General features: G+C 44.6%; 1 protein-coding gene across 2 annotated transcripts in view; it reads left to right on the forward strand.

Moving 5' to 3' along the window:
• OBSL1 (obscurin like cytoskeletal adaptor 1) overlaps positions 1-16,422 on the forward strand; it is a 162,950-nt gene that overhangs the window by 50,443 nt on the left and 96,085 nt on the right. For both annotated transcript variants that reach the window (XM_082260933.1, XM_082260934.1), the window contains exons 6-8: positions 7,147-7,419; positions 9,181-9,453; positions 11,914-12,186. In XM_082260933.1, the coding sequence (XP_082117059.1) occupies positions 7,147-7,419; positions 9,181-9,453; positions 11,914-12,186 (819 nt within the window). The remainder of the gene's footprint in view (positions 1-7,146; positions 7,420-9,180; positions 9,454-11,913; positions 12,187-16,422) is intronic.

Genomic DNA, 16,422 nt, shown 5'->3' on the forward strand with positions numbered 1-16,422 from the left:
GAGTTTCTGTACTCACTTTACTGCAGACACAGATCCTCCAGTGTCTCCCCTTTCACTCAGCTCCTCTGGATCTCCGGGTTAATTTCCTCACTGCTACTCTCCAGGCCCTCAGGACGACCCCCTGAGGCCACATGGCACCTCTACAAAGGAGGAGGCAGCTGCCCCCCTCCCTCCAGGACTCCACTATCCAGGCGAAAGACCTTGAGCACATGTGCTCCTGGCTTTTATACAGTATCCCAACGTGCACCGAGGCACTTTCCCTCTGCCGATCACCAGGACTATCAAAATCCCATGCACCCATTCGCCAGGTTTCCTACCACTGGCCAACATGCCTCCCTATTGGACCAGTGTGACACAGTCTCAGATCCTGCTCTCTGGTAGGCAGAGAACAATATAGATTTACCTGCAGCCCCTCTGGTAAGCAGACAGAGCTCAAAACTATACTCTCTCACTAGCACCTACCCAGGAGGGTGCTACATGTATATGCATATAGTAGGTGTATATCCAGCCTAAAAAGAGAGAGGGGTCCTGACAATTTCACCCAAGGACAACTTACACCAGGTTTATGAGTTGACACGTCTGGGTCAGTTAAATATTTGCAGCTATCGTATCATTTTAGCTTGCTGATGAGGCAGCCAGGGACTGCAGACCGGCTCACATTAGAAACCATTTAAAAATGAATTTTCCTAAACTAATAGTCTTTGTTGTTTTGGGCACAGCATAGATTAGGATGATTGTGATCTAACCTGGAACTAATGGGGCAAGAGACTTTAATACCGGGGCTTTTATGTGATATCGCTTCATTTACTGGTCCATTGATTCACACAAAGACTAGAAACTGCCTCCGGTGACACCAAGCTCTCCGAGAAAAAGTGGCATGAAAGAGAGATAATTACTAAATTAGATTTGCAGATTTCCTAAATGACCTCCAAATATATATATATTTATATATATATCAGAAAAATGAGCTGAAAAGGCATCTCTACCCAAACCAGGATTTTTTTATCTTTTCAAAGCTGCTCACAAATTGAATCACTTACTGACACCTAGGGGTGTATTTGTAAACTAAAAAATTGCAAAGCTGTTTATCCTTTAAAACTGCATGTAAATTCACTCTCTCCAAATTTGGCAAAAGCAAATGTTCTCCAGCTATATTATCTGCAATTTAAATGTGTGAATGGCACTATCATACAAAATCTGTACGCTCCTTAGTCTAGTGGACATAAGGCAGTATTTTACACTGTATATATACACTCTTCGGCCACTTTATTAGGTACACCTTGCCAGTACCGGCTTGGACCCCCCTTTTGCCTTCAGAACTGCCTTAATTCTTTGTGGCATAGATTCAACAAGGTGTTGGGAACATTCCTCAGAGATTTCAGTCCATAGTGACATGATAGCATCACACATTTGCTGCAGATTTGTCGGCTGCACATCCATGATGCCAATCTCCTGTTCGACCACATCCCAAAGGTGCTCAATTGGATGAGATCTGGTGAGTGTGGGGGCCATTGGAGATCTGGTGAGTGTGGAGGCCATTGGAGGACAGTGACCTCATTGTCATGTTCAAGAAACCAGTTGTGAGATGATTTGAGCTTTGTGACATGGGGCATTATCCTGCTGGAAGGAGCCATCAGAAGATGGGTACACTGTAGTCATAAAGGGATGGACATGGTCAGCAACAATACTCAGGTAGGAGGTGGCATTTAAGCGATGCCCAATTAGTACTAAGGGGCCCAAAGTGTGCCAAGAAAATATCCCCCACATCATTACACCACCACCAGCCTGAACCATTGTTACAAGGCAGGATGGATCCATGCTTTCATGTTGTTTGCGCCAAATTCTGACCCTACCATCTGAATGTCGCAGCTGAAATCCAGACCCATCAGACCAGGCAACGTTTTTCCAATCTTCTATTGTCCAATTTTGGTGAGCCTGTGCGAACTGTAGCCTCAGTTTCCTGTTCTTAGCTGACAGGAGTGGCACCCGTGTGATTTTCTGCTTCAAGGTTCGATGTGTTGTATGTTCAGAGATGGTATTCTGCATACTTTGCTTTTAATGAATGGTTATTTGAGTTACTGTTGCCTTTCTATCATCTCAAACCTGCCCATTCTCCTCTGATCTCTGACATCAACAAGGCATTTTCCTCCACACAACTGCCGCTCACTGGAAATTTTCTCTTTTTCAGACCATTCTCTGTAAACCCGAGAGATGGTTGTGTGTGAAAATCCCAGTAAATCAGCAGTTTTTGAATTACTCAGACCAGCCCGTCTGCCACATTAAAGTCACCTTAGAACTATGGGCAAAACTCTTTTTTTTTTAATTTTGGATACAGTAAGGAGGGTTGTAACCCCTGTCAGATTTTTTTTTTTGCCATCTTTGTCCCATTGCGGAGATTTCCCTTCACTTCCTGCTTCTATAGTCAAACAAGGAGTGAGAGGAAATCCCTGCAAATTAAGGGGATTCCTTGGGGACCCCCAGGTCACCAGAACTAGTGTCCCCATTGGAAGATTTCCCCTATGACTTTTCAGGGGTCAATGATAATGGTAAAAAGGACAAACAAAGAGGGTGAATCTCCCTAACGGGGTCACAGACAGCAATACAAACTGACAGGTGTTTTATTCTATCGCCAATCTATCCAAAACTAAAAAAAAAATGTTTTGCCTTTAGTTATACTTTAAATCCCCATTCTGATGCTCTGTTTGAACTTCAGCAAGTCGTACTCAACACGTCTAGATGACTAAATGCATTGAGACGCTGTCATTTGATTGGCTGATTAACAATTTGTATTACTAAGCAATCGAAGAGGTGTACCTAATAAAGTGGCCGGTGAGTGTACATCCAGAGAACACTCGGTTTTAGAATGTGTATACTAAAAGAGGATCTGGTGCCAAAATCAATCAATGGCTATGAGCTGTTATTAGGAATACTATATATAATATGTATCTGCTGCTGCTAATTGACTGCATAAGTGTGCAACATGAAATTGATTAACGAACTATAAAATCAGGACAAATCTACCCTTCAGTATTATAATATCCTATTATGCAAGTGCAATGATCTAAATAAATAATAATAATTATCAAAAATTTCTAATGATCAGTGAAAAAATGATGATAAAAAAAGTGAAAAAAAAATCATATATATAAAAAACAAACAATTCACATCAGTGAAAGAGTCCAGTGAAATAGTGTGTTAAAAAAATCTAAAAATGCATAAACAATGTACTTAATATTCCTAAAAGTCCCAAAAGGAATCCAACAAAGTGCAGAAAAGTGCATCAATTCTGTGCAACAAATCTTCTGTGAATAAATGTGTGCCAAAAAAACCATGTGTGCTCCTTTCACCAATCACTCCAAACCAGTGTTACCAAGGTCCTGCAGCATTTTTTACTGACAAAACGTGTAAAATATACTGGAGGAGCACATTTTTTACTGGCAATCTAAAAAAATGTCAGAAATCTTATTAAAAACTAATACTAAACAGTATAAACACAATATGGAAACACTGATTATACCCCTAACAAGTAATTTGCTTGGTTTACACTTACAAACTCAACACAGTATGACACATTATCACATCCCTGATATTTGCAGACAGTTGTATAAAAATCACAGATTTTTGGAAACTGTCAGTAAATTTACTGACAGTTGGCAACCCTGCCCCAAACTGACTCACCAGATGGAGTGGCTGGTAAAGTTATAAGCCAGCTACAACGCCTTTTTTATATATGTATTATATATCCAGCATACAGGTCCACAATCCACTCTATGTTGTCCCCGTCATGCAGGCACTCTCATGGGAGCAGGTAGTGATGTACCATATTTTGGGAGGAAAGATGAGCCCACATAGCGCGATTCCATAAAACAATTCATTTGTTTATTAAAAATGAAATAAAACTCACATTTATCAAGTGTCTTCCCGACACGAATGGCTCGTTTCCACTGAGCGGTACGGTACGGTTCGGTACGGTACGCTATTTATGCCGTTTCCATTGTGAATGGTACCCTAATTCCGTACCATACCACTTTTTTAGGACCCTTTCTTTGGGGTACCAAGCACATTAGTACCGTACAAACAGGGTGGAGCTACACTCTGCAGAACTTTGATTGGTTGACAGAGAATCGTCCATCACAGCTTTCTGGCTACACCACGCCTATCATGAAAGGGTACTATTTGCAGTGGAAACGCAAGGTGTACCGTTCTGAACCGTACCGTACTGAACCGAACCGTACCGTACCACTCAGTGGAAATGAGGCATAAGGGTTCCAGCATGTGTGTTATAGTGTGCTCTTCGCCTCCAATTGTCACAATCAGAGGCGGGGGCGCGAATCAAGCATGCGTGGTAGTTTCCAGCGTCCTAGTTCCGACCTCCCCCAAACGCCACCTTAAAGTTTTAAACAAACCCTTCTGTTTTTATTACATAGTTTTTATTAGACATCATTACTTGGTCCCTTTGCTTCTTCCTAATGCCACACAGGCAGATCATGACTGGTGGGAAAGGCCAGCAAGGTGCTTCCTTGAAAATCTCACAGCACCAGAGTTGTATAAAGTACTCGAAACCCATACTTGGGTAAAAGTACAAGTGCTCGATCAAAAAGTGACTTGAGTAGAAGTGGAAGTGCTCGATCAAAAAGTGACTTGAGTAGAAGTACTAAAGTATTCAACATTTTTTGTACTTAAGTATTGCATGTAGTTTTTTTAAAAAAATGTTGCTACTCAAGTACTGAAAGTAAAAGTACCAGTAGTTTTGAAAAAAAAATTGCTACTCAAGTACTGAAAGTAAAAGTACAAGTACTGTGTTATGTAGTTATTAAAGAAAAAGAAGTCAAAAGTTTGAACATCATATTGTTTTATATTATTTCAAATGCAGCTTTAATTTATACATACAGTAGCATTTATTTTCAAATGCGCGGATAATACACATGTTTTGAGCTTCATGAAACCTGCCATCTACTGTTCTGGCAGTGGTAATTTTTATAATTGTAACGAGTAACTATGCAGCACAAAAAAAAAAAATATCGGAGTAGAAGTATTGAAATCATTGAAAAAATGTAGTGAAGTAAAAGTGGAAGTAGGAGAAAAAAATTCTACTCTAGGAAAGTACAGATACCGCCTTTCGATACTTAAGTACAGTAGTGAAGTAGTTCTATTTAGTTACTATAAATCTCTGCACAGCACCCTGCCTTAATACGCCTCTCATGAGCCCTCAGCCCTGAAGCAAACATTTGGCTATTTGGAGGTATATATTAAAATGCCTTGATGGGTTGGTGTCAGTCTGGAGGAGTGGGCATTTCTAGGTAGGTAGTATTTGCATGCGGGCTACACAAGGTAACACCTGCGTGTGATTGAAAGAGCTGAACACTAATGAGGTAAAGGGGCAAGTCAGGGACAGTCAGGCTGGGGAGGAAAGGTCTAGATCAGGGGGTCTTCAAACTATGGCCCTCCAGTTGTTCAGGAACTACAATTCCCATCATGCCTAGTCATGTCTGCGAATGTCAGAGTTTTATAATAACTTTTGGGACGTGTAGTTTCGCAACAGCTGGAAGGCCGAAGTTTAAAGATCACTGGTCTAGATGATTCTGATTGTCCTGCATCCAGGAAATGAGTAGGGCTCTATCTGACTAGCTGCAGCATATATGGCAGATTATGAGATGCTTGCAATGTTCAGTGAAATCAGAGTAAAGGCCCGTACACACAATAAGAAAATCTGAAGGGAAAATTCGTCCGACGACCGATCTGCCAATTTTCGGATTGTTAGTATGGTGCTTTCGACAGCAGACTCCTACTTTTCGGCCGAAAAAATCCTGATGGATTTTTAAAATTTTTGTCGTCTGTCAACACAACGTACTATTTTCGTCTCATTAGTACAGATTTCGACGGGAAAAAATCTTAAGAGCAAGACTAGGCATTCTCAGAGACGAAAGAACACATGCAAAGCAATCCACACATGACATCACTTCTGAAGTAGAATTCTGTCGTACGGGAAAATTCATATGAAAATAACCTCTTCACTTTCCACATCAGACTAGCATGCCACAAAAAACGGACGACAGATCGTTCGATAATCTGATCGTGTGTACGGGGCTTAAGCAATCGCAGTCCAGGAGAGGGCCCTGTACAGCTTAGCAAGACCTGAAGGGAAGGCTGGAGTTCAGGTTTTAGTTTTAAAGTAGAAAATTGTCTCCACTATTCAAAAAAAAGTGTCTGTTGCCGACATCCAGGTTAGTATGAAAAAAAAACAGAAACCCCCATAGCTGAGCGGGTCTACTCTGCTGTGAGGGACATCACTTGGATGGGTGCTTTTGACAATAACATCAGAGTGAATTGAAGGCTATACCACTTCATTACATGGACGGATCCCTCTACTGGTCCATCTTATGCCTAAGCCAATACTTCCTGCTCTGGAACCCATTTGTGGTGTCCAGATATCAGGGACTCCTCTAAGTAGGAACCTACGTTGGGGTGGTTTTGGTCCTGTGGCAGTGACGAGCAACTGATCCCCATATTCTGGCAGAGGCAAAGTCTTTCTTTTTTATTCTAACATGGCCTTTTTGTTACCTTGATCATCCTAGGTGAAATTTTGAACATATGTATCTCCCTTGGCACACCCATGAAGAAAGGATTCACCTGAAACACGTTGTGTATAGTGGAGACATAAAGATATCACATGTACAATTTCACAGGATGCATGTAATCTGAGCTGTGAATTTTATTTTGTATAAACAGTACATATTTTTTCCAACATTGGAACTTTTTAATGTGAATTAATAAAATGTATATTGTTTTAAAACATTGGTCACCTTTAAAATCCCGCTCATCTATGGAAGTTTCTGTTTTTTGTAGTTTTAAAGTAAGACAATATCTCTCTATTATTGAGATCTAGGTGGTAGATCCCAAGTCTGCACACTTGACCCCATTTCACAGATCGCAAAAAATGCAACCTAAATGTATGGATGTTCTTAACTACATGTCTGAACTGCACACATTGATACTTGGGGGAGAGACTGTATAGCAGTCACATGATCAGAGGTTGCAGCCCCACCCCAGAGGAACTGTGACTATTTTTCTTTATCTAGTTGCAAGGCTTTATACAGAAACTGTTCATACATCTATAGCTGACAATCTGTTTCTGTCTGACTCCAGAGCCCCCGGTGAAGATTATAAACACAAGCAATGACACAGAACACAAGTGCGCAGGTGGGGAGCGCATGATGCTGAGTTGCGAGGTGTCACGGGAGAATGCCCATGTGCGCTGGTACCGCAATGGCATGGAGGTAGAGGAGAGCGACAATGTCAGGCTGGACTCAGATGGCAGACATCGCAGGTTAATCATCACATGTGCCAAGCCAGAGGATTCCGGGGAATATGTCTGTAATGCCGGGAATGATTCCGTCTTCTACAATGTCACCATTACAGGTCAGTGAACAAATATAAGTTGCAACATACAAGCTAAACCGTACATAGATAAAACTCATTAATTTTTTATATAAATGTTGAATAATTACTAGCATGTTACACCCTCCTCATTGCTGGGCCATTTTTCAGGTTTAAGTGCTGTGATAGTTTGACTGACAATTACTCTGCCGTGTTAAACTGTACCCAAATTAATTTTATATCATTTTTTGAGATAGCTAGAGCTTTCTTTTGGGGCTTTTATTTTATTTTTTTACTATATAAAAGAGAAAGAAAAAAACGTTTTGAAAAAAAAAAAAATGTTTCCCTACTTTCTGTTACAAAACCTATCAAATAAATTTGCCAGGACATACTAAACATTCTCAAAATCAGGGCTTTTTTCAGCTGGAACTAGTGGAACTCAGTTCCACCACCTCTGGCTCAGGCCCTCTGCTCCCTGCTCACTACTATCACTTGTAAACACAGAAGTCTGGCTTCTGTGTTTACAAGTGACAACTTGTCTCCCAACGACTCCCACAGAACTGATATTCTGAGCGGCTCCCACTGAGTGCAGGATGAGGACAATGGAGATGCAGGTGCCTAGGGATGATCTCCATGCAAGAAGGAGATGCAGAGCCACCTTCAGTGTGCAGGGAGGTACTAAAGCCGGCTGGGGGCAAGATAATTAAAACATGGGGAACATGGGGAAGATGGTGGAACTTTAAAGAAAGGAGAAGATGGGGGCAGTAGAAAGGAGGTTACAAGCAGAGGTCAGAGCTGAAGAGGGGTGAAAGTGAGATGTGGATAGGAGATGGTAGATGTACGCAGCTGTGGAAGAAGGCTGATTTCTGCACTCTGTGTAGTGCACCCCTGAACTCTGCACTATGTTTGTAGTACATCCCCAAACTCTGCACATAGCGCACCCCTGAACTCTGCACTATGTATGTAGTGCATCCCCAAACTCTGCACATAGCGCACCCCTGAACTCTGCTCTATGTATGTAGTGCATCCCCAAACTCTGCACATAGCGCACCCCTGAACTCTGCACTATGTATGTAGTGCATCCCCAAGCTCTGCACATAGCGCACCCCTGAACTCTGCTCTATGTATGTAGTGCATCCCCAAACTCTGCACATAGCGCACCCCTGAACTCTGCACTATGTATGTAGTGCATCCCCAAGCTCTGCACATAGCGCACCCCTGAACTCTGCACTATGTATGTAGTGCAGGCATGTCCAACCTGCGGCCGGGGGCCGCATGCGGCCCAGAGCCCCAGGCAATGCGGCCCACTGCCCCCTGACAGTTTTATTTTTTTTTGATGGGGAAGAAGGAAGTTGGGTCGGGGGCACAGCCACAGCGGCTTCCAACTAACTGTAGGCAGAGGCTGCCTCGGAAGGGATCCTCTAGTTGTGTTAAATTAGTGCTAGGGGGGGCGGCAGCGAGGGAAGGGTGCGGCGGCGTTTTATTACTTATATACCTTAACTATAGTATATATTTTATATACGGCCCGAGATAATTTCTCTACACTCAATGTGGCCCAGAGAAGCCAAAAGGTTGGACACCCATGATGTAGTGCATCCCCAAACTCTGCACACAGCGCACCCCTGAAGATATTAGCCCAATGGTTCATGCTAAGCTAACGTACTCTATATATTACTTATGCCAGAGCGCCAGCATTTTATGTTTGTTCCTGTTAGGTTTTATTAGGGGTTGGATTTTGAATTTGTTAATGTGTATACAGTTTGTGTGTATATTTACTGTATATTTCTATGTTTTTATATGTAGATCCCCCAGTGAAGATTATTAACACAAGCGATGACACAGAACACGAGCACGAGAGTGGAGATGCCATTGTGCTGAGCTGCGAGCTGTCTAGGGAGAATGCCCATGTGCGCTGGTACCGGGATGGCGTGGAGATAGAGGAAGGTGCCAACATCAGGCTGGAGTCAGACGGCAGGCATCGCAGGCTCGTTATCGCATGTGCCACACCGGAGGATTCTGGGGAATTTGTCTGCGACACTGGAGACGATTCGGTCTTCTACAACGTGACGGTGACAGGTCAGTGACAGAGTCCAGAGCATTGACACCTCTTCCTTCCTGCAATGAAGGGTTGAACAATTTCCAGTTGTCAGAATGTCTGGCTGTAGACCAGTTTTATAAATAGTGGCTGATGTAAAGTGTCAATAGATTAAGTGGTAGGATGAGGACAATAAGGGAGAGAGACTGACTTGTCCAAGATAAGAAAAAAGGCCTCCAGCTAATAGCAAATCTGTCAAAAGATTCTCTTCCTATTGATAAGTACTGTACCTGATAGTCTATTTGTTTCCTTCCTCACACCTAGTTTATACTTGTGGTTGGGGGTGGTACAAATAGGTGGTTGAGCCGCTTTTTTTTACAGCTCTCAATTGACCCCCTCAAGCGTCAATCTTCCATGTATGTGTAACGCACCCCTAAAGAGTTGCAAGTAGAATGGAAACCCCCCACCCTGCACAGCCAGGCACACTGAATTTTCACAGTCACTTCAAAGTCAGAGAACAGTCCGGTACTTTTTTTTTGTTTTATTTAGGGTAATAAACTTGGATAGGGATGGGAAATTATGGGATGCCCATTTGACTTCAAACAAACTTCAGGGACAACTTCTCCTATATGTAGTCTCTAATTACCGGTACACTCCTCTTCTTCCTCCAGCACACACTTGCTTGTAGCAAAGGCCCATTACAGGCAGGGACTCGCAGCCCCTATACTTGGAGAACAGATAGGGTGACCCAGCTCACACTTTCCCTAGACTTCCTCTCTGTGGTCACTGATTCCCGGAACCACATCTTCAGGCCCTGCTAACCCACCTGGTTGCAGCAGCCCCTTGCAGTAGCCCTCCAGTCTAACTTCTCCCACAGTCCTGCAGACTGACACTCTCTCCTCAGTCCCCCAGACTGACACTCACCAGCCCACCCGGCTGACTCTCAGGAGATCTCTCGGACGTGCTGACTTGCTCCTGCTGTGCTCGTCTTGCTCCTGTGACTCCAGGAAAGGATTCCTCCAGGTGTTGTAGGGGGTCTGTCCAGCACCCAAGCCACAGGCCCAAAGTCACCCCCCACCCCCAGGCTCAAGGGCCATTGACAGTCTCCTTAGCACTCTATCTCAAACTTCCCTTCGCCTGCCCCTGCTGGTCTGACTCATGGCTATTTATGAGGTGGCCTGCCCCTTTCCAGTCCCTTTCTACTGGGGATTGGCTGGGGCCCTCATAAATATTCAAAACAGCTCCTCCTCGCCTCCACCCAAGGTACCAGAAAACAGGGGGAGGCACCAGAAAAACTTTCAGATGAGTCATCCAGCCTCCTCCTTAAGTTACGCAGCGCTGACCCAGATTTAACCCAGGCCTGGCTCTCAGCCAAACCAATTTGCCTACACTAACAAAACCTATTTACATCTAGCGCACTAGAGGGTGCTTGCTTCTCGGCCTTTTGACTAAAATCAAGTGTAGTATCTGTTCTTATCAGTGATCCAGTGGGGGTGCTGTGCTGTGCTGTCATCTGACCTGATCTGACCAAGGTTGGGTGGCGGCTATGCAAAACTGCTGGAGTGATGGGGACCTGGAAGGTTAGTATCGGCAGGAACTGAAACCGGAGCGCCAGAACGTAATTGGGGGCTGGGAGTAAGTTCTCCCCAAGAAAGCTAGAAGGGTCCATTACCTCCTGATTTGAATGGATTACCTTGTCTGGCCAGGGGCCAGGAGGGCAGAAGGTCTGCGGTGACTGTGCCCCCTGGGAGTGGTCACCCCAGGGGTGCTCTTAGTAGCACATGGGTGTGGGACCCCACAGTGTGAACAGGCACAAGGTCACAGCACCAAATTTACTTTACTTTCCTTTCTGCACTGCGCCTCATGGACTGGGCTTTTTGGCTAAAGTCCGGGGGAATTTTTGCTTACCAGGCCCTAGGGTCCGGCCAGTGCATATTTGGCACGGCCACTTTATTATTTTCTTATTTATTTCCCTCACTGTTTGCCACTTTCACTTTTGTGTGTGTTTTCACGGATTGTAGGGTGTGAGTCCTATGGCTTACCCTGAAGTCTAGGGGGAGAATGTGTGGCCCTTCTTCCTCCCCTGTCTCTGGGGGGTCTCTCTTCGGGAGAGCCCCCTGATCTAGTATTCGGGGTCGGCTTCGGCTGGCCTGAAGAACGGGGTCTGCCAGGCCTTCTGGCTAGGCAGACCATGAAACCTTAATTCCTGTCAGGAGCCTTGCTCCCCTGGGGATCAGGGTAGAAGTCCTACCCCTTTGGGGGGTGTTACATATGCATTTAAGATGGGGACATTGGATTGTAAGCACTTTGATAGCGGATATTCATATGAATGTACAGTACAATATATAAGGAGCTGCGTAAATTGTTGGCGCCGTATAAATACCAGTAATAAATAATTTTGTATTTCAGGAAGTTTTGTGAATTTGGTCTATTATTTTCACTACACCGTGTCTCTCCTCATTTGTCACATTACCATTGTCTATATTTTCATTGTTTTGTAGAACCGGCTGTGAAAATTGTGAATACCAGTGAGGACGCTAAACAGACGTATACGAGCGGGGAGAACATGGTGCTGAGCTGTGAGTTGTCCAGAGAGGACGCCATTTTGTGCTGGTACAAGGATGGAGTGGAGATAGTGGAGAGCGACAATATCAGGCTGGAATCAAATGGAAAGCAACGCAGATTGGTGATCACCGCTGCCAGGCAGGAGGATTCCGGGGAGTATATGTGTGACACTGGACATGACCGTCTGTCCTATCATGTCTCCATAACAGGTCAGGATCTTCACTTTGTATATGTTCAGACAATACATTATTTTTATTATAATTTCTGTACTTTAAAGATTCAAACCACCCAACCACTCAAGTCTGGAGAAGTGGACATTCCTAGGAAGGCTGCATTTGCAGACCGCCCTAGGTAACACCTACATGTGATGGCGAGCCTCCATGACTGAAAGAACTAAAAGCTAATGAACAAAAAAGAGGTCTCCAAACTGTAGCCCAGGGCCGCATGTGGCCCTTTGCTTTCCTTTATCTTGCCTTGAGACACTACTCCTTCCACTTACACTATTCCTCCCATTGACACCAATGATGGGGAACGATTCTTCCCACTAATACCAACAATGGGGCACTGTTTCTTCTACTGACAACAATGATGGGGTGTTATGCCTTTCAATTACACCAACAATGGGGCACTATTTCTCCCACTGACACCAACGATGGGGCACTATGTTTTCCAATGACACCAATGATGGGACACTATTCCTCCTACTGACACCAATGATGGATCACTATTCCTCCCACTGACACCAACCATGGGGCACTATTCCCCCCACTGATACCAATGATGGGGCACTATTCTTTCCACTGACAGCAATGATGGGCACTATTCCTCCCACTGACACCAACGATGGGGAACTAGTCTTCTCACTGATACCAATGATGGGGCACTATTCCTCCCACTAATACTGTTATGTAACGGTATCAGCCAAATGATCAGACCAGTGGTGATGTGCAATTTCTACTTTACTTAACAATGTAGAACGTAGATTACACAGGAGATCATGTGGACAGGTGTTTGCAGTACAAAACAGCAATATGAGGAAGGGAGAAACAGGCATAAAACATCTGAAAACAAGTCTATTGCAGTTCTACTAATGGCCACTAGATGGCAGCAGAGTGTTCTGAGTTCAGTTTACTGATAGGATAAAGAGCTGAAGATTCTCACGTGTTCCAAGAGATTGATCGTTCATTCAGCAGACTGTGAGCTGAGGGTATTTCCTGCTGGCACAGACTTCACACAGGCACTGCTGATGCTGTAGATAGGACCAACCCACTGCTTGGACAGCTTCTCCACATGGACTGTAACAGAGTCCTCTCCAGTGACTGGGGCTTGGATAGATGCTGCATGCTCTTGTGCTCGCTGCTGCTGGCCCGCACACCAGACTTGGCAGATGAGGACCCAGCACCTGGGGACAGCTCACTTGCCCAGTCACTGCTGTCCCATCAGGCAGGATCTCTCTGAGCACAGGAAGCTGGGAGGAGCTGGCATTTATACTCCCTGGGCGTGTCCAGGAACTCAGGGGATGCTGGGAGCCCAGAGGATTGTGGGGAGTTGAGTTAAAGGGACTTGCACCTGAATCTGGATAAAGGGGCACACCACTACAATACCAATGATGAGGCATTATTCCTCCCACTGACACCAACCATGGGGCATTATTCCTTCTACTGACACCAACCATGAGGCATTATTCCTCCCACTGACACCAATCATGGGGCACTATTCCTTCCACTGACACCAACGATTGGGCACTGTTCCTCCTACCGACACCAATGATGGGGCACTATTCCTACTCCTACTGACCACCAAGACATTTTCTACTCCCGCTGACCACCAAACCTGAGACATGTTCTACTCTCCATGGCCACAGTCCAGCCCCCCCTATATTCTAAAGGTTAGTAAACTGGCCCTTTGCTTAGAAAGTCTGGAGACCCCTGAATTAAAGCTCGGGTCAGGAACAGCCAGGCAGGATTGGAAGGAGATAGATGATGCTGGAGATCCAGAAGCCAGGAAACGAGGCAGGCTCCATCCATCTTGCTGCAGCTTCTAATGCACACTGTGAGAAGGTCACAATGTGCAGTGAAATTATAGTATACAAGCTCAGTACAGGAGAGGAGACTGTGAGACTAAACGGAAGGCCGAAGTACAAAAACTCTCATTTGCAGAATACAGGTCTTCCAGCTGTCTCTTTTTAGAGATTCCTCCCGGATTCTCTGGTTCTTCAGAACATTGCCCATCAATGTCTGCTCTCCACACATTTCTAGATGGCAGTGCTCCATGTAGCAGAGTAACACGGCTCCCTTACAACAGAGATATCTCCGGTCTCCCTCATTAGAAGGCTGTTTATTTGCAGGGTTATGCAGATCGGTATTTTATCCCGTTCAGCTGTCACGTTCCGACGTTTACATTGAAGAATACATTTACACAGATGTAATCTTCAGCTGGAAGGTTGAATAAGTGATCTGACTTTGAAATGTCTTTGTGAAGGCGGCCAGTGATTTATCGGGAGCTCGCTCCTCATCCAACACACCTGACACTTTCTCAGCTCCCGGCTGACACATCCAGATTATTATCTCTTATCCCAACGCTGGAGGTCGGACAGGCTGCCTGTAAAGGTGGGCAAATCACACTCCTATTAGACAGGAGATAAGGGGAAATGAATAAAAGATCATGGACGGAAATGTCAGGGGATACTTTATTTGCAAAATATTGAAAATGTATTTAAACGCAAGAACAAAAATGTAATATATTGCAGCTTACCATCAATGAATAGAGAGAGACTAGTAGTCCAAATCAGGAGAGCAGCCTAGAGTGGCAACCATGGATTCCTCCATTGATACAGTGCGTAGGAGAGCGTAGCCACCCTAGGACAGGAAGTGTGTTATTCACAGGATCACTGGGTGAAAAAAAATTTGAATAAATGAAAACGAATGCAGCCACTACATCTAGGGACTGGTAAGCTTCAGTACATTACAAATAGCTGCAATCACCAACATTAGCCAAAGTCTTGCACATGACCATGGGTTAGATACATGACCTCGGCCATCAAACCATGCATTATGGGAATTTGGCAGGAGCTAATAATGCAGAATGTTCATACAATTCAGATCTCCTCCAAACAGCCGAACAGTGAATCTTTGCTCCTAACTTATGTTCGTACCCAAAAGTCAACTCATCCCTAATAACCAGGGCTTTTTCTATCTGAGAATAGGTGCAGGAATTCCCCCCTTCTGAGTCACTCTTCATCCCTGCCCCCTACCCACCTCTGAGCACTGTCTCTTGGCTCTTGGCTCTACCCCCTACCAACCTCCCAGTACCACCCCTTTGGAGAATACAGAACCAAGCATCATTTTGTGCTGCTACGTAATGTGTATGGAATTCTAAACACCACACCCCAGCCACAATAGACCCCCCCCCCCAGCAACAACAGACCCACCACAGCAATGATAGATCCCCCACATAACAACAGACCTCCCCCAGCAACAATATATCCCCACAACAAAATTCCACTCCAGCAACAACAGACCCTCAGCAGCAACAACAGATCTCCCAGCAACCAGCATTAATAGACCCTTCAGCAGCCAGCATCAATAGACCTCTCCCTCAACAGTAGATCCCTCCCAGCAACAATTGACCCCCCAGCAACATAAGAGCCCCCAGCCAACAAAAATTGTACCTACCCAGCAACAGTAGACCCCCACACAAAGAGACCCCCACCAACAACAATAGATCCCCCAGCAACCAACATCAATAGACCCTCCACCAACACACCTTGCCATAAAAATACATTCAATATTGAAGGTGCTGGAACTGCGTTCCCGCTGAAAAAAAGCCCTGCTATTAACTAAGCAGAAAGACCCATTTCATGTCCAGTTTTTGCCAGTTTTCGACATCCCTGCCAGATCTGACCCGGCTTATAGGATCAGACCTGGCTTCAGAGGCATCAGAGCATGAAGCTGAACTGTTCTCTGTGCTGTGTCTGTCACAAACACCGCATAGAACTTAGAACATAGAACATAGAGCAAATCACGCCTAATTAACAAAGGGGCTTGCACCGTTTTGCTTAAGTAGAATTCCAGCCTATACCAAACTAATCTTAGATCTATGTACCTACCTATTTTAAGACTGCTCCAGTCCGATCACATAACGTCTCTTGTGTCAGCCAGCGGTGGCTGCAAGGGAGAGGAGAGAGCGCATGACAATGACTGTAATCATAGCTCCCAAGTTCCCAACTGTCCACAGTAGATCATTTTTCACTTGTCCTGGCCGTCCCCCCAACAGTCTGATAAACAGTGAACTGGTCCTTTGTTTAAAAAGTTTGAGGACCCCATAGCTCCCAACTGTCCTAGGTTTCGAGGGACTGTCCCTGATTTGGAACAATGTCCCTCTGTCCCTATTTCCCCCTCATTTTGGTCTGATCTATATAGTTGTATATAAAATGCACTTTTTTT

Source organism: Pelophylax lessonae (genome assembly GCF_965119305.1).
Source record: "Pelophylax lessonae genome assembly, chromosome: 6".
In the NCBI taxonomy this organism is placed as follows: Eukaryota; Metazoa; Chordata; class Amphibia; order Anura; family Ranidae; genus Pelophylax; species Pelophylax lessonae.